Below are 18,585 nucleotides of genomic sequence, written 5' to 3'. Positions count from 1 at the left end.
TGCTTGAGTTTCAGCTAGCTGCTGTTGTATATCGTTTCTGAAAGAAACAGAGCTGACAAGCAATCAGCGGTTTTCTGAAAAAGGCAAATAAAGTTTACAACTTTATTTTATACCAAAAGTTGTTTTTAAATTTTTTTATGGATCAATATTTATCAATAATTTCTGGGCAATTTAGCGAGGATCCAAAAGGAGCACCTGCCATTTTGTTTTGTGTTTAGCAGTGAGTGACACCAGCCCACTGTCCCCATCGCACTGCACACTAGCAGAGCTGAGTCAGCCGCATAGACTGCTGTCATCTCCCGCCCGCTCTGGGTGAATTAAACTGCGCTCTGTCAACTCAAGTACTTAAACCCCCCCCCCAAAACATGGGGCGGACAGGGCAAAATCCAGCACTTTAATACCCCGGAGACGTACGTGGGCAGGGTGAACTACAAACCCAAAAAACCCTGGAAAAACTATACAAAATCAAGAAAGTGCACAGAGGAACTGCACCTCCGATTTACACTGTGGATAAAGCACAACGTAAGAGAATGATGTAAAAGCAAGCGCAGAGGCAGTAAGCGGTGCTGTGGGGTGGAGGGGAATAAAGAATTCAGTGGGGGGGGGGGGGCAGTGAAACCCAGTCTCTGCAGTGACTCCTGTGAGCAGGCAAGGTTAATAGAAGCTCTGTACCATGAAATTACTATCAGTCTACCGGCCCGGGCAGCCGCCGTCGCCCGGCGACCCTCTCCGCTCGCTAAGGTCACCACGGCAACATCCGCCTGTCACAGAGCTAATAGACGGCTCGTACCGGACACGGAAACAAAATCCCACGACATCCTCCTCCCATTATGGCACTGTCTCCGCTCGAGCTTACTAGAAAAATGAAACAAGCACCCTGTGAATTAACCCAAATACAAGTACAAATACAAAAGCTGGCATAGTACTGACTATGCAATACTGCCTTGCTCTGTTCTGTGCCTGCCTTTTGTGTTACTTTTATTTTGTATTTTTAAGAGGTAAGCTGAAGGGGGAGGATTGTTACGAGCCCTAAACTCGGTCCCAGGCCTTCTAAGGACACCCCATCTAACCAGTAAGAGAGTCAGGAACCCCTCCTAAGCCAAACACTTCCATCTGTAGGCTTTCATCAAGCTGATTTAAAAGCACCAGGCTGGGCTCTGTGCGCAGTGTACAGAAGATGGTGATTTACTCTCTTCTAGTTTATAGTTTGAACAAGGTCAGGTGAGAAGGGAGAAAAATAAAATGCCCCTGTGTGATATCTAACATTACCTGCTTGTTAAGGTTTTTGTTCTTCCTCCTTTTACTACTTTTCCCCTGTCTTTATGGCATTCTCTCTGCTGCATTGGCCCTGCACAGCACTTTTGAGAGCACTACCTTAAAAGTGCGAGATAAATAAAGTTCAGCTGCCCTTAACCGTTCTGGGAGGAGGGAAGGGGGGGGCGGGGGGGGTCATGAGCAGGCGCTGGACGGTGAATCACCGCCTCGGGCACGCGGTGGCTCCAGCGGTCCCGCGCATTAGCCATTCCCCTGGCGGGCCGCGGGCTGTTTGTGCTCAGGGTTACGCTAAGCGCTATTGGCAGAGATATTAATATCCATTATCCTCGGCACCGCGCTCTGAGTCAATACTTCCCTCGCGGGCAGAAGCTCCTGGAATTCTAAATCGAGGCGTCCCATTTATAGAAAATGGCGGACGGACGGACGGGGTGCGGGCGCTGCCCTCGTGAATGCAGTCTGGGCAAAGCGGGGGTGTTAAAAGCGCCCCAAAGACGTGCTGGGCCCTGGTTCTAAACGTACGAAGGTCCCCCCCCTGTCAGGAGAGGGGCAGGGCAGAGGGATCGGGGGTGTCCACGGTGCCTGCTGTAATGCTGAGTGATGGGACAGCTCTGACATTTCAAAAGAGGAAGGGAAAGAAGCAGGGAGAGAAAAGAAAACACCCCCCCCCCCCCCCCGCCCAGCTGAGGTATTTTAATACACGCTGTGGCGCTGCATCTGAATATTTTATGCACTTCCTGTAACTTCTGATGCATACCACATTATGAAGAAAAGATATTTAGATTTATTTATAATATATGGGCTAGAGTTCTACAGCAGCATGTTGAACTGAAAAGATGCTTATATTATTCTCATCACAGTAATTAGTACAGTAATTGTCCTTAAACTTTTACATTTCTTTATTGTATTACTATATTATGATGATGATTATTATTATTATTGATGGTGTTGCACCCCACGTTATGCCTGTAAGGTAAATTTTTAATTGAGTGCCGAAATTAGCATGAAATATGAAATTTATTAAGGATGTAAACATGTTTTGTCTTTACACTTAATAGCAGTAAGCTCATTTAATTTCACAGATTTGTGTGGCTCTGTTGCGTTCATGGTGGTGTCCCACCATTGGCCGCTGAAGGCAGACAGAAGACCATGTGAAGGAGGCTCCGCCCCTCTCGGGGGGCGGACTCACCAGGGCTGATGATGTAGAAGAAGTTCTTGAACTCGTCCATCCAGACCTCGGCCAGCCGGCGGTTGTTCTTGTTGATGATCTGGCCCGTGCCCCCGGGGAAGGTGTAGGGCGTGGCCTTCCGGAACACGTGACCCACGTGGGAGCAGGTGACGATCTCCAGGGTCCCTCCGCACTGCCAGATCTGCACCCAGGGAGGTGTGAGGGAGAGAGAGAGAGAGAGAGAGAGAGGGGAAAGAGGTAGAGAGAGAGAGAGAGAGAGAGAGAGAGAGAGAGGTAGAGAGAGAGAGAGAGAGAGAGAGAGAGAGAGAGAGAGGGAAAAGAGGTAGAGAGAGAGAGGTCTAAACAGTGAGAGGGTGGAGGATCACACTCATATACATTCTCACACATTGTCATACAAACACACTAGCACACAATCATACATACGCACAAAAACATACAAACATGTATGTACACACACACACACACACACACACACACAAATGCATCCTGCCTTCCGAAACACACTCCTACACAACAACAGTGAAAGGGCCAGACAAGAGATACAATGAGAAGCACATACATACACTTTGTCACTGCACCACTTTGTCAATCTCAGTGACCTACGCGTCTCGAATGACCTCCCCCTCCACAATGCTCTGAAGTGATGCAGGCGCATGCCTCCCCAGCGCACACACACGGCGCGGTTCATAAGGCATGCCCGTGCATACGGAGCGCGGCTCAACCCTCCGTACGCCCGTCTCAGCGCGGAGGGGAGGAGCCGGAGCTGAGGCCCCGGGGAGACGGCCGGGCACGCGGTTAAGAGATTTCCCAACGGCTCCTCGAGTCCACGAGCGCCGCTCCTCCCACCCGGGCGACGGGGAGGGCGCGGGAGAGACCGCGGGAGGGACCGGGGCGACCTCGCGCACGGCGCGCGTGGAGGAGCCGCCGGGGCGGGGCGGGGCGGGGAGTAAGTGGGAGATGATTTATTCATCGGCTGCGCTGACACGGGGAGCCGCAGAGCGCTTGTGTGTGTGCGGGCGGGGGGCGGGAGGGGGGGCAGAGAGGGTGTGGGGGCGGGTTGGCATTTAACATACAGGAGAGTGGAGTGGCCAGGAGGGCATGGGGAGATGAGATCATAGAGTGGCCCAGGAGGGTCTAGAGTGGGGCTCTGCTCCTGTGGGGCTTTTTTTTCCTCAGGGCGGGGCTTTTCATGAGCTATCTAATTGGACCCCGCAATGGGAAGGCAATGTTACTTTCTGCCGGTGCTTTTGAGTCGGAGCTGGAAGGAGGCTGATGATGGACATGGCTTTCCGTCACTCTGACCCCTGACCCCTGACCCCAATGGATGAGACCATAGGTAGAAACACGAGCTTAAAGGGCAGGAGGGAAAGACATAGTAAATCTCTCTAATTTTCCCTGCATTGCTTCAGTAGGGCTCGACTAGATAATGAACCTGTTCAGGGCGCATTCCAGAAGGAGGGGGAAAAAATGGCCTGCAGTCTGGACTGAATTATATTCCACCGTTTATGAAGAAAAGGCAAATGGGAGTAAAATGGTACAGGGGAGGAAAGGAGAGGAGAGAAAAGTCTGAGCCGTACCCTGAAGGAGATCTCCAGGTTCTCCCCTCCCCAGATGTCCATGCCGGCGTCGTAGGTGCCGATCTCCTGGAAGTAGTCCCGGTCGATGGAGAAGAGCCCGCCGGCCATGGTGGGAGTCCTGACAGGAGACACAAACCAGTCAGCAGGAGGTTCCCGAAATGTTTGGGTGGCCAGCCAGATGAGAAAAGTAGCCAGCGAGGGGCGCTGGCAGTGGAGAGACAAATTATTCTGATTACATCATTCTTATGGGTTAAAGGAAAAAAAAAATCAAGCACCTTGAATGGATTATGCAGACTAACAACATGTTCACCACAGTGTTCAGTCATTAGCCGAGGTAGCCTTTTTCCCCTTCCGTTTAGAGGAATTCAGTGATTGCTCAGTGATCTAAATTAGCCAGCAAAACAGAGGTGTTTAGTTGGCCATTTAGCCGACAGCCAACACTTGGGGAACTCCTTCAGTTAGGCTAAGCAATCAAAACCCAAAACCCTGCCGCGCCCACATCTCCTAAATGTACCAGGCCACTCCATGACTCACACAGCAATGTGCAGAGGAGCCACACTCATCCCCCTGCTAATACACCAGGCCGGTAATGGCTGCCATGGAGTCCGCTGGGTCCTCCTTAATTAAGAAGGCGAGGGGGCCCGAACTGCCGCGTCTTAATTGGAGCAGCTCTGTGATGGGAATGATGCTGATTGGCTGATGGGGGGGCCACGGTCTGGGGTTCTCGTCATGTATCGGACCTCCCTTTCTGTCATTACAATTCATTTCTGCTCGTGGATAAGATGCGAAGCTGCAGGATGGAAGAGAGGAACCCAGGGGAGCGAACCGTACGCCAAGAATATTTTGGAGAGCGCGTGTTTGTTTTTCTCAGGAATACTATCTGAGCGGGACCAGAGAGCGGCGGGAAACGCTGCCAGAAGCGCCATCTGCAGAGGAAAGGTGACTAATGCGACGAGGCCTGACTCTGTTTCAGGAGGGCGGGGCGCGCTGGGTCTCCCTTTACAGGAGGGCTCAGGAAGAGCCGCAGCGCAGCTAGCGTCACGCATGCTACCAAACGCCTAGCGTGCGGCTGTTACTAAGGGGCAAGTGCGTGGGTGTTACTAAGGGGAAAGTGTGTGGCTGATTCAAAATCATGTGCCTGGAGGGCTAAATTGAATGAGCATGTGTGTGTGTGAGCTTTTTCTTGTTTGTGTGTGTGTGTGCGCGTGTGTTTGTGTGTTTGTGTGTATGTGTGTGTGTACAGTATATGTGAGGGGAACAAGCCACCTCCACTGTCCCTGAGCTCCTTTATGCACTGTAGGTCCAAACAAAGTGCCCAGCTTTGCTGTGGGAGTGTGGCTTGGCACCGCACCGATATCTCAGACTGACGGTGATGCAGAACGAGGTGGAGCGTGTTGTGTTCCTTCAACGCGCCTCTCATTACAGCCCCACCCAGTTTAATAAACTGCGTCTGGGCTCGTGTTTCTCCATCTTCTGATCGCGTTACACCTTTCCCTGCAGATGACAGCTGCCAAACGTGACTGGACTGAGACTGAACAGTGACTGATGAGAGAGCGGTATGAACGGGGACAAGTGACGGATCGACACGAGAGAGAGAGGATTCAGGGGGACCAAAAATGAGTGTAACTACTTCAAGCCGACTGGAACGAGTGCAAACTGTTCAAAAGGGCTTTACTCTCCATAGCCAAACAGTACGATTTAAATCAGCGTGACCCCGCTCTCCTGCCAAGCAAACAGTTCTCCGGGGCAGGGACACACACACGGTTAATATAACACTATGCATATTCAGCAGTGTCCATAAATGCTTCAAGCATTTTTATGATCATTTATGGATGCGGTTCTAATGACTAGCAGATCACTGGATGCTCCTGGCACAGATTTATCTGCGGGCAGTTAAGAGCTGACAAGGACATAAACTCAGACTTTATTAATTACATCAGTAAAAGTACAAAAAAAAGACATGAATCCATTTTAATGATGGATCGCCGGCACTCAGCCACAGCCGGGCCACGCAAGCGCCCGCGTGGATCGATGCAAGGCCCTCCCTGTGACCTCTGACCCCGGCGCCGCACTCTCCCGCGTCAGCGTTTCCACAACGCAGGTCCCGCGCGGGGATTATTCCGGAGGCGGATATGAGGAGCTGTCACATACTGAAATAGCTCAAAAGCGTTTGACACAGCGAACAGGGAGGGGGGGGGGGGGAGGGGGTCTGCACATGTGCAGTCGGTTGCCGTCCCTCTCAGACGCACGCAGTCGGAGAACTGCTTCCTCTCTGGAACTGGTTCCTGGCAGAGGTGGCAGGGACACAGGCCCCACCGGTGTACACAAAGCCAGGCCTACCCATAAGGGTGGGGGGGAACAGCCAGGGCAATAACATCCTAAACTCACACAGCTCTGGCAAACCCCCATTCTCCCGTCCTGCCAGCACTCTTCAAAACCAGCAAACAAACAAAAAGTTCATCTAAGAGTGTCGCGACTCTGAGAAGACCTTTGCCGCGATTGCACAAGCGGCGTCTTTTCTCCCGAAAGCTCCCTCCCCTACCCCGGCCCCCCTCGTCAGCCGGGCTGCCCCACGCCCGCTCTGACACAGCGAAGGCGTCCCGCGAGGACCGCCGCCACTTACGCAAGCGAAAGGCCTTCCTCTCCGAGACGAAAAAAGTGAGAGAGAGATAAGAGAGCGACAGCGCTGGGCGCCTTGTTTGCTGCTGTCAGGGACCAGGAGATGCTATCTTCTGCGCCGCTAACACATCTCCCTCTTTTCTCGCAAAAATATTGCGCACGTCCCCTTTCCCCCTGCTGCCGCCCTGGAGCACAGGACGTGTTTTCTTCCATTCCCGTACTTTCCTGTTTTTCACATCTATCCCTTCTTCGGCGTCCTATTTCGGGCCTTGTTTTCCCATTTGCCCTGCTGCCGCTGTTGTGTTTTTCTACACCGCGTTATTTATAAGCCTGAGCCGTTAGCCATGGAGAACAGGGTCAGGAACTACAATGCCCAGCGCCGGAGGAAAAACATCCCAAAGTTACAAATACTTAAGCAGCTGTCGGCGCGGCGGATTATGGATCTGTTCTCAGAATGTCACAGGCTTCCGAGAGACATTCTATTACTGACCAGAAAGGCGGGCTAATAGTGACTCATAAAGCCAAGGCCAGCAGGCCTTAAGTCATAAAAAGCTCATCTTGAACCGGCGGACACGGTCAGAAAGCATGTTATTTAATATCGCTGCTGTCAAATAGTTCTTTCTTATCTTCACAGTCAATCTTTGAGTTTTATGGCACGTTGTGGGGCTTGGTTTGGCAGTCTCACTGGCTGTTTTTTTTTGGGGCCATTTTTTGTGGTCTGCCCAACCTTTACTGGATGAAGAGCGTGTCGGGGTACGGAGTTATTTCCCAGAGACTGTCATGTGACCTCGAATGACTAAGAACAGTGCCGTCCTCTGTGGCCTCTGCTGGGGGGGTCACGGAAAGACTGACAGACAGGCGATGACGCAGCCTTACATTACCGTGCTTTAATCCATTACGGACCCAGCGCAACTAGGCAACACGACTGGCTAGGCAACATGACTGTATGCTCTCTTCATAACTACAGCAGGTTCTGGGTGCTAACAGATGTATCCGGTGCTATATTACAGTAACAGACCTCCCAATGCCACAGTGTTGTGCTTGACCACGCCCCTTCATTAATATTCATAAGAGGTGTCAAATTGGCAAGTAATTTTTAAGGGAGACAGACCATCTAATGTTATGCTTGATGCATACTTGCTTTCAGAACGCCGCTCTTTCTTTGTCCAGGCATAATAGACCTATAAGGGCAACCGGAGGTTAGCACAAAGGCCTCTGGGCTGAGTGAGGAGAGAAGGACCAACCGGTGTAATCTGTGCGCACTTGGAGCCATGTGCCAGCAGCTATACCACCATGCATCCTGCTCCTGCCAAACGGCTGAATCTAAGCAAGTGTGGGCTTGATTTGTACTTGGATAGGAGACCTCTGGGAACAACTAGGTTGCTGCTGGAATGTGAGTTACTGGGCCAGTGGGGGTGATCTACCTTCTGATAAAATAATGCTAAATTCCCCAGTGCAATGATGGGGACGCTGTGCCGCAGGAGATGTAGTCTTTCCGGTGAGATGTTAGACCTAGAACAACCCTCGCAAAGAGTAGGGGGTTCCCCGGTGTCCTGTATAAATTCCTAACCTTCCCAAATCATCCCCTGACTTAATTGGCTAAAAACCCTCCCTCCCTTCACCTCAGATTACGTGTGGTGAGAATTCTGGTGCAAAATGGCTGCCGTGCATCACCCAGGTGGGTGCTACACATTGGTGGTAGTTGAGTTTCTCATCATTGTAAAGTGCTTTGAGTGCGAGAAAAGGTCTATATAAATACAATGAATTATTACTGTAATTAGTATTGCTGTTCACTCTCTACTTTCATTGTAGTAAAGAACAAAAAACATTTTTCTTAACAGATCTGGTTCCACAAAAATACTGGGGAAGCAAACTACCTGACAATCGAGAATGAATGCTCCGATATAACAGTATTCATATACCTCGGAACCTATAGGTGACCTGTGGGTTGAAAAGTTAACTGGCATGGTTGATTAAAACATTACTCATTTTACAGCATTGATAAAGTACAACACTGGGACCTTTTGATATGTTTGTTTTTCTCAGGAATACTATCTGAGCGGGACCAGAGAGCGGCGGGAAACGCTGCCAGAAGCGCCATCTGCAGAGGAAAGGTGACTAATGCGACGAGGCCTGACTCTGTTTCAGGAGGGCGGGGCGCGCTGGGCCTCCCTTTACAGGAGCGCTCAGGAAGAGCCGCAGCGCAGCTAGCGTCACGCATGCTACCAAACGCCTAGCGTGCGGCTGTTACTAAGGGGAAAGTGTGTGGTTGATCTCAGCGAATGTGTGTGTGTGTGTGTGTGTGTGTGTGTGCATGTATGTGTGTGTGGGGGGGAGGTAACAGACTAAGAATTTAAATTAAAAAAAAACAACAGACAGATTCTAGAGATTTTAAACAAGGACAGTCATAAAGCTACGCTCTGTCTAAACGGGCATATTAAATCCCACACACTTGGACAGAAAACTGCTGGTTCTCCTGAGACAGAACTAAAAGAGCCATGGAAACAATTAGCAAAACATCCAGCGCATCCAAAATAAAACCTGCCAGCACACATACTTGAGGAAATGGAAATCTTCCATTGATTTCCGGAAATACTGATTTGCGCAACCGAGCTGCTTTGGAGGGAAAAGGATCCCTTTCTGTCCGTTTGGTGGAAATAAGAGAGCCTCTCAGCTCAGCGCCTGTGAAGAGGTAAAGCGAGCCTCCTCATTTCATATTCAGGAGGTCCGCGCTGAAAAAGGCCTTCCAGTGTGGCTCGGGGCTAACTCCATAGCAGGGCGGAGCTGGGGGAGGGCTCTGTGCTGTAGCCCCGCCCCCTAACTCTTTGCTTCCAGATCTCCCTCCCCCCTCTCCCTGTGATTAGCTAGAGCTGCGCTGAGTGTCCTCCAGCTGTCATCTACCCTTTCCCCACTCCTTCCTTCCTTCCTCTTTTGCCCACGGCCTCTCCATCTGTCTCTTCGTCTTGTCTTCCCTCTCTCGCCCTCTTGACTCCATTTCCTTTCAACCCTCTCTCCCTCTGCTCTCGGCCTCTGTCGCTCTCTCCCTCTCTCTCTCTCTCTGCTCTCGGCCTCTGTCGCTCTCTCCCTCTCTCTCTCTCTCTCTCTGCTCTCGGCCTCTGTCGCTCTCTCCCTCTCTCTCTCTGTGCTCTCGGCCTCTGTCGCTCTCTCCCTCTCTCTCGGCCTCTGTCGCTCTCTCCCTCTCTCTCTCTCTCTCCCTCTGCTCTCGGCCTCTGTCGCTCTCTCCCTCTCTCTCTCTCCCTGCTCTCGGCCTCTGTCGCTCTCTCCCTCGCTCACTCTCTCGGCCTCTGTCGCTCTCTCACTCACTCTCTCTCTCTTTCTCTCCTCAGCCTCTCTCGCTCTCTCCCCAGCCCCCTGAGGTGTGCACATGCGGGCCAGGCGGGCGAGCAGCGAACTGCCGCCCGTTTGCATCGCGCAGTTTTAATCTTCACTGAAGATGGATTACAGAGGACTAAGCGCTGCATTCAGAGAGAGGGAGAGAGAGCAGGGCAAGAAACAGGACGCAGAGAAGTGATGGACAGCTCAAATGTGGGGGGGGGATTCACAGCCTCTGGGGGCTGCTGTTTAATGTGCATGCAAGTTATGACATCGCACAAACACCTCTGGGGTGTCCGCTGAGCTCTACAGCCAGGGGTGCAGATTCTCCAGGAAGGACTCAGGCCAATTCATTCACTGGAAGAAAACTTTCTCCTCCCCATTCCCTAACTCTCCCTCCTCCCAAACCTCCCCCCCCAAACCTCTCCACTGCCAGAAACTAACAGAATCTGACTAAAGCTTATGCATTTATTCCCATCACATCCCCCGGTAAATAACAAACATTCAATTCAAGCACTGGGAAAATTTAATTTGAATAGCTAAACAACGCACCGATCAGATATTATATCACTTTACCGATTAATCATTGTTAAGGCAGATTTGCGAAATAACCCAGATGCACAGATACTATATCTCCAGCCAAATCAAGGGTACTTTGCCATGCAGCTGTCATTAAATGGGAATCTATATTTAATTAAGACTGCATTTCAAATTTTAAATGAAATAAATACAATACCTCCTGGAACAACACAACAATTTCTTAGCAGAGCTGCTGTACTGATGCAAGATTTGTATTTCATATTTTTGTAGTTTATAGCTACACATTCAAGCTGAATCTGAGTATGTGCTCATCTTTTTCCTTCAGAAATGAATCCAAGGGAAAATGTTAAGCTGAACACACTGTAGTCATCAGCCCCACTGATTCTACATGCTACCCTCCTATGAATTGAAGATGAGGAAGTTGCTTGTATGCTCTCTTCATAACTACAGCAGGTTCTGGGTGCTAACAGATGTATCCGGTGCTATATTACAGTAACAGACCTCCCAATGCCACAGTGTTGTGCTTGACCGCGCCCCTTCATTAATATTCATAAGAGGTGTCAATTTGGCAAGTCATTTTTAAGGGAGACAGACCTTCTAATGTTAAGAACAAAGAGCTCAGTATTTGGTGAGTCTAGTGAATCTGGGACTGCCTTCACAGCACCGGGCTAAATTAAAAATGCTTGGTACTGTACGTTCAACCATGCATCCTTCCTGGGTTGTATTCTTTTCACAGAGCTGCACTATGTCCCCTTTAATCATGAGCTTTGATGTTTGACGGTAAAAGTGTTGCCTAATGATAGGTAGCCATGTTTTAAAGGCACACAGAGACCCATTCATTTAAAACTGAAATGAGACATGAAGCACTTAGCAATATGACTCCGGTTCATTTGCTTCTCTCCTTTGATAAGATATAACCCTGCGTTCAATTGGAAAAATAACCCATATTTGCTAGAAAAATAAACTGAAGTTTGCTTTTTTGCCACTACTAACACAAGGGTGCAGCTATATTGGAACAGGCTCGGTTGTGACATGACTAGGTTGGTTTGTCTTGGCTGCTCAAGCTTTTCCTATTACTGTACTAGAGCGCTGACTTTCAATGAGCTCAGCGATGAATCATGAGAAAAAACAAAATGAAGAACCCAAGGAGGGTCCTTTTTTGCCCAAGGATGTTCAAATGAGTATTACTGAACAAAACAAGCAAACAAAAAAAAAATTATATTCAGAAACTGCCTCTGACGAGTCTGCAACTGGCTGTGTGCTCTGAAATGGGACAGCGGCGATGGGACTACAGGGACCACTTTATTACAAAGACAGACCACGTGGAGGAGCGGGTCATCGGTGAACAGGATTTGTGTTTCGAACCACAGGTGGACTGCCATTTCTGAGCAGCCAGCCAGCTTTTTTGTTTTTTCTTATGATTCATCGTTGAGCTCACTGAAAGTCAGCGCTCTAGTACAGTAATAGGACTAGATTGAGCAGCCAAGACAAACCGAGCTTGTTCCAAAATGGCTGCACCCAACTGCTTGTAGTGGAAAAAAAGCTAACTTCTGTTTATTATTCTAGCAAATACAGGTCAGTTTCAGATTTGAATCTAAAAAGCGAAAAAGCAAATGAACCCGAGTCATATTACCGAGTTCTCCGTGTCCTCTTTCATTTAGCGTTGATTTGCGTAATTAGCATTGGTAATTATCAGTAATTAATATTAGTCATTAGTATTGTGCATTGCAAGTCGCTCTGGATAAATGAAGTGCTGTGGATGTTGTGTCAGCTAAACAAATGTAACGCAATTTAGTAAAACTGCTTCCCAAATCCTCTGCCAAGGATCAAACTACGCAGAGGGGACTGTTCTATCTCCCCGCGGAATGCCAGTACTTCTTCTTTTCTCCACAGCTCAAGATTTGGGGATGGATGTAAAACCGACTGAAGCAAGATCGCTTGCAAGAGCAGCGTACCACAGGGAGCCCTGCGACAGAGAGAGAGCTGAGAGAGAGAGAGAGAGAGAGAGAGGGGGAGAGAGCTGAGAGAGAGAGCTGAGAGAGAGAGAGAGAGCTACACGGGAAGGGCTTCAGAGTGAAAGCAGTGCGATAACGAGACGCAGTCCTCAGAGGCCTCAGACTCAAACGGACCGCGCGCGGGCTCGGGACCAGCCGAACAGACGCTGCGAAACACCAGGAAATACCAGACTGCGCGAGTGGGCGGGGTTATGCCAGACATTCGCGCGCTGGCGGAAGGCAGGACGCAGCGCTAGCGCGGACGTGGGCCGAAGCTGAAACCGACGGCTCGCGGCTTCTGCGGGACGGCTGGCTTTGCGCCCCGAAGGCTGACTTAACGGGGGTGCGGAACATACATAACGAAACGAGACTGCGAAGCTGCGGGACAGAAACAGAGCGCCCTTTGCTTTCGTCCCTCAGCTCCCACCCCTTTCCCTCCTTCCTTCCATCATTCCTCTCTGCCTGTCTATAATCTTTTGCCGTACCCCCTCACTGTATCTCTTAAATGGCTGGGGGAAATGAACCCTTTGGCATTCATCATTTACAGCATCTTATCTCATATCAGTGAGACATTTCGCAACAGTCCACAGTGCGTTGTATTTACATTGCATCACTACTGCCCATCTTACATTGTATTGTATGCATAGTTTTGGCTCCTTCCAACACTTTTTCATGTGTACAGGATGCTGTGCGTCAACTGTTCCCACAGAAATAATAAAGAGTAGATCTAACCCTGCAGAGGGACTGTGATATGAGGGGTCCTCCTCAGCAGGGGCCCAAACAGCTGCAGCTCCGACTGGGCGGGGCTCGCCGGCTCACCTGACAGGAAGCGTGCGGTCGCCTTTCCTCCGGTCCATCTCCCTCTGCGGGACGGGGTACCAGCGGAAGTTCAGCTTCCAGTTGAACCCCCCGTAGGTCATGTCGGAGCCGGCCATGTACTCGAAGGTGTCGTCGCTGATCACGTCGATGATGGGGCACACCACCGTCCGCCTGCGGGGGAAGAACACGCGCAGGAGACAGGAGATGAGAAGCCCAACCCGGACAATCAATCTCCTGCTCTGAGGTTCCTGCCGAGCCAGGCATCTGGCGCTAACGTCTACATGTACACCCGAATGTCTTCATCCTTCTGGAAACTACACCCCTAAAGGAGAGCAGCGTGTCCACGCTTGAGCCAAATCCACTTTTAGTTCATCAAAAATTGCTCAAACGGCTGTACACTGGGACTTCTGTAGTCCCCAACATCGTTTGCACACACAGAGAGCATTCCTATAGCAGCAACAGACAGGCACCAGCAGTAATTAGCAGGTAATAGCATTAATAAATCCGCAGGAAAGCAGTGTTTGACCTAGGCCGTGCCCTTGGCCCCCTCTAAATGAATCCTGGGTCAAACACTGGGTGAGCATCGTAGCTGTGCGTATTTACGGGGGCTGTTTGGGAAAGAGGCGGACGGTTCGAACGAGTCAGAGCCAGCAGGGTGGAATTCAGCTCAGCTAGCCGCGCTCGAAGCCCGGCCCTGCCGCGGTGACCCGACAGACGCGGCGTTCCTTCGCATGAAATCCACCTAAGCGATCGGGCGATTTGAAGAGAGAGGCCCGCCTGCGTCGAGCGCTCACGGGCATTAGCTCGGGCGCCGCGGCGGCCTTAGCGCCGAGCGGCGAGGACGCCGTTTGTTCCCAGGTATCCGCGGCGCAGACCCGCTCTCCACAGCTGACCTCGAGCTTTCTAGGAACGGCGGCGCTGAGTCATCGGCTGCGCGCAGGTGCGACGGACGCCACGGAGATCGACATCGGCTAGAGTCAGCCCTCAGAGCGAGCGAGAGAGAGGCAATGAGACGAGATAGAGAGAGAGAGAGGCACCGAGTGAGAGAAAATGAGAGGCAATAGAGAGAGAGAGAGAGAGAGATGGCTCGAGGGACAGCGAGAGCGAGACAGATACCATGTCTGATATCTTTAGTGCTCTTTTGTGCTTTAATATGTTCAATGTTTTAAGGCTTGGGAATATCATGCCAGTAAAACATGCATTAACTTGAATTGAGAGCGAGAGTGAGAGAGAGAGAGGGAGAAAGAGAGAAGGGGGGGCAGTAAGCGGGAAAGGTAGCCAGAGAGAGAGAGAGAGCAATAGAGGGAAGGAGACAGAGAGAAGGAGGAGACAGAGAGACAGAGGATGGTAAGAGGGAAAGGGAGCATGAGAGTGAGAGAGGGAAAGGGAGCAAGAGAGCGAGAGAGGGAGGGAGAAAGCGAGAAAGGGGAGACGGCAAGAGAGAAAGAGAGTGTTCTGTGAGGGAGGGAGGAGTCGATAAAAACAGGCTGAGGGGGGGCTATCAGCCCTGTATGCCTGGACTCACACGGCTCATTTCAAACCCCTCACCGACTGTAGCCTGGGCTTGGAGAAGGTGGAAAGCACACACCTTCTCTGGGGCTCCTGTAGCCAGCCACACACTCTGTTCACTTCACAGCGCACAAGCTCCACGCACAGCTGCTGCAGCCCCACTACAGCACCAGAGGGGCTGCTGGTGTACAACCAGCCGGGGACAACACACCGTCGCCGAGGGACGCTCTTCTGGCCAATCATGTGAGGGGCCGCTGGTCAGTCGGCACTGGTGTGGTCAGTATTCGTTAACAGACCACACGGCAAGGTCTCCTGAGAAATAGAGCCTAATGCATAAAACAGACATTTTAACTCACTGTTCACTGATTAAAAGGCCCGTTTTGGTGGGATGAGTGGCAGGTGTCTGTGACAACCTTCCCTCAGGGCTCCATTCTGAAATTCCAATCGACTCCGTAGACTTTCGCTCCTCACCTCAGAAGACGCGCAAAAAATAATTAGCCGGCGCGCTAAGCCGTGCATGTTAAATGATAACCGCGAGGTGAACCGCTGATTTCCCTCCACACAGCAGCCCGGGGCGTCCTCTAATACCATCGATCACCGCGGCCGGTTCCGGAAAGCTCTCCGGCTCGGCCTGGGGGCCGCGGCGACGGACGAGGAGCGCCGGAGCCCAGGCGTCGCGGCACGGGCGCTCTCTCTCTCCCGCACGCAAAACCAGGAGCGGCTCCCGCTGCCACCGAAGCAAAGGCGTCCTTTCGCACGACCTTAAAATGCCGCAGTCAGCCTTCCCAAACCCATTACTCCATGCCCTTCAAAAACAAAAAAAAAAAGTAAAGAAGGAAAAAGAAAGAAGGAAAGAACGTGTGCGGCCAGACCTGAATGCTCATCCGCAGAGTGAATGAATGCAAACGGCCCCCTTTTCAGCTCCTGGCCGGCACTGAGACCTCCCGCCCAGGAGCGAAAAAGACAGAAACCAGCGGGGTTTCATTTGGATTCCGCGCACAGCCAGCCGGCCGGGCGGAAGTGCACTGTCCACCACAAGCACCGAATTAACGACAGCCTTCCACACTACGGGCCTGAAGGACAAAATGGCCGAAAATGTAATTAACAATAAAAATAAATAAATAGGAGGGGAGGAACAACCACCCTGGAGGCTAAACAAAGTGCTATTGATTCCTGGGCTCCTGGGCTGGGAGACTCACAGACGTTGATGGCGTTTCGGAGGCTGGCAGCCAAACAGGATTAGGGCTGCCAATGCCCTCCTCCCGCCCACCTACTGTGCCCGCTGCTAATGAAACGCAACCAGAGGAAGAAATGGACTCTAACCCAAAAACCATCTCTCCTCATCTTTTTAACAGCAAAGTTTTCAGAAAAACACGCTTTGGTACAGTTTGTATACAGTTTGGTAATATGGCTTCAACACGGCATGAACAATACATATTGCCAGATATCATTTTGCTAGATATCGCAACTGTGATATGACTTGTGATGAAATAGACATTATGATGAACACTGGCCATTTCTTTGTCTGCTCTCCCCCTCAGTAGGAGTATACTTCTAAGATGGATCATGGGAGTAAATACACCCGTACCACGTTAACTGAATACACAGATAAATTGAAACAAATTATTTCCAACAATATTTACTGTTATTGACTGAAGTATTAAAATGACTAAGAGGGGTTTGCTGGTTGACTCATCCAGTTAAGGCACCACACTGAGGATGAGCGTCATGGCCTTCGATCGAATCCGGAAGGTTCCAGCAGTGACTGTGGTCGGTAGCTCCACAGGGCAACGTGCGATTGCCCACGGAATGGGAGGGTTCAGTCGGATAGGGTTCCGTGTGCACTGCTACCTAGCGACCCCTGCTGGTCCATCAGATGCCCGCAGATCGCGGTCAAAGCCGCATGTGAAAGGTCTTCCTCTGACTCTGCTCTATGCAGGCTTAGCTAAGGGCTGAGGTGGGAAAAGCAGCCCCTGGCGACACCATGCGTTTCCAAGGAGAACCGTGGATGTCTACACTCTCCCAAATTGGCAGTGGGGTTCACGAAATGCATGTGGCTGCATGTGATTGGCCATACTAAAATTGGGGTGGGAACTGAATACGCTCAGCCCTGTGTTCAGCACCAAATGTTCTTAAAAAAAGAAAGAAAAAAACGACTGCTGAAAAATACAGAGGCCATCCTTCACTTCAGAAATGTGATGCATCTCATCTACAGCTCCAGCACTATCCTGGCAGTGCTCTGACAGCAGAGTAATCATTGGTGTTTTACTGAGCGTTGCTAAGGCCCATGCTGAATCAGGGGGCACGTTCCATAGCTCATGTCAATTAAACCCAGGAGTTGCCAGTTGGCTTCTGATTGGTCTGATTTCTAGTGCACGTCAAGTGCATCCCTCCAATAACCAGATGCTTCTCCATCTCTGTTTTTACATTGATTGAGAATAAAAAAGATGCCAAAAGTGCAGCCGTACAATCAGTATTCACACACACACACACACACACACACACACACACACGCACACACACAGACTTGTCCTAATGTCTGCAGATAACTCATTTCCAACTCATTTCCCCGTGTCTATTTTTTCCTCTGTCCAAACACCGAGGTTTCTTAACTCTCACAGCAGAATACCCGCGACTGACTCAACACGCTACTGTAATAAGAAACACCGCATATAAGAAAATCACCGCTCGATAAGCTCCAAACAGACAGCGAATCCGTGGGAGGGGACGTGACTCATACCGACCTTCCTATGGCAATTTCTGAGGTGCGCTCGGTGCTGGAAACTAATTAAAGAGGGGCCCTCGCTGCCGCAAATATTAATCGCTCTTTCCAATCACCTCGCGCTGGCGAAGAGGCGCGCTGTGACGTCCGCGTGCTTTACGAGGCGCGGCCAGGGCTGGGCTCGCCCCACGCGATGGCGTGATGAAACGTACAGAAGACGAAAGGCGCTGAATTTCCGCGGACACGTATGAGCGATTTACCCAGCGACCTTGCGGCTGAGAACCCCGCTGACGGACCTGGTGGCAAACACTCTGTAGAGAAGGCATGATCTCAGGCATGATCATGTGCAGAATATATTACAGAGGATTACAACTCCAGATAACATATTGGTCTACAGAGGTAACATCTATCAGGATAAATGAGAGAAAAAACAAGCGTGTGGTCCCTGAAATCACAAGATTTTTTTTTTAACTTAAAATCATCCGGTGCGAAATTTCCGGTAAATTCACAGTGAAACAAACAGACGGTGATGAACGCATTGTCCTCGCCGTCTCAACTTCTCCATTTAGCCTGCTGATGCCTTTAGAGCTGCTTTGAGTTCAAAGGCACTTTTCATTATTTCATTAGTCTGTGTCAATAGCTCTTTTTCCAGCAGGGCGTGAAGGTGGATCAGATATTCAACCTGCCCAAGCTCACCCCCCCCCCTCCCACGCCCCACGCCGCACGCCCCACCCCCCCTCCCTGGCGAAGCGTTTGAAGCCTCTTCTCAGCGTTTGATAAGGACCATCTGCCCTGGAAACCCGGGCGACCGGCAGCCTGGGTGTCCGTGAGCACGCTCGCCCGTAGCCACGTTTCAGTCAGCGTCAGCAAACATAAATCACCTTCCAGTCCTCCCGCGCACCTTAGAGCACAAAGTTTTCCATTGAAGGCTTTCATTCCGAATAAAACAACGTCTATAAATCTGCCTACGCTGTCAACGACGCCAACACTACTGCGGAGCTGTGACACGCC

The 18,585-nt window shown here is 50.7% G+C and overlaps 1 protein-coding gene across 4 annotated transcripts in view; it reads right to left on the bottom strand.

The window, feature by feature from the left end:
* Window positions 1-18,585, bottom strand: part of galnt1 (UDP-N-acetyl-alpha-D-galactosamine:polypeptide N-acetylgalactosaminyltransferase 1) — a 179,397-nt gene that overhangs the window by 20,625 nt on the left and 140,187 nt on the right. For all 4 annotated transcript variants that reach the window (XM_035415704.1, XM_035415692.1, XM_035415686.1 and 1 more), the window contains 3 exons: window positions 13,344-13,514; window positions 4,039-4,156; window positions 2,462-2,642 (listed from right to left, as the gene is read on the bottom strand). In XM_035415704.1, the coding sequence (XP_035271595.1) occupies window positions 2,462-2,642; window positions 4,039-4,156; window positions 13,344-13,514 (470 nt within the window). The remainder of the gene's footprint in view (window positions 1-2,461; window positions 2,643-4,038; window positions 4,157-13,343; window positions 13,515-18,585) is intronic.

Source organism: Anguilla anguilla, chromosome 1, assembly GCF_013347855.1.
Source record: "Anguilla anguilla isolate fAngAng1 chromosome 1, fAngAng1.pri, whole genome shotgun sequence".
NCBI lineage: Eukaryota > Metazoa > Chordata > Actinopteri > Anguilliformes > Anguillidae > Anguilla > Anguilla anguilla.
This window is presented reverse-complemented; position numbering and strand designations above follow the sequence as displayed.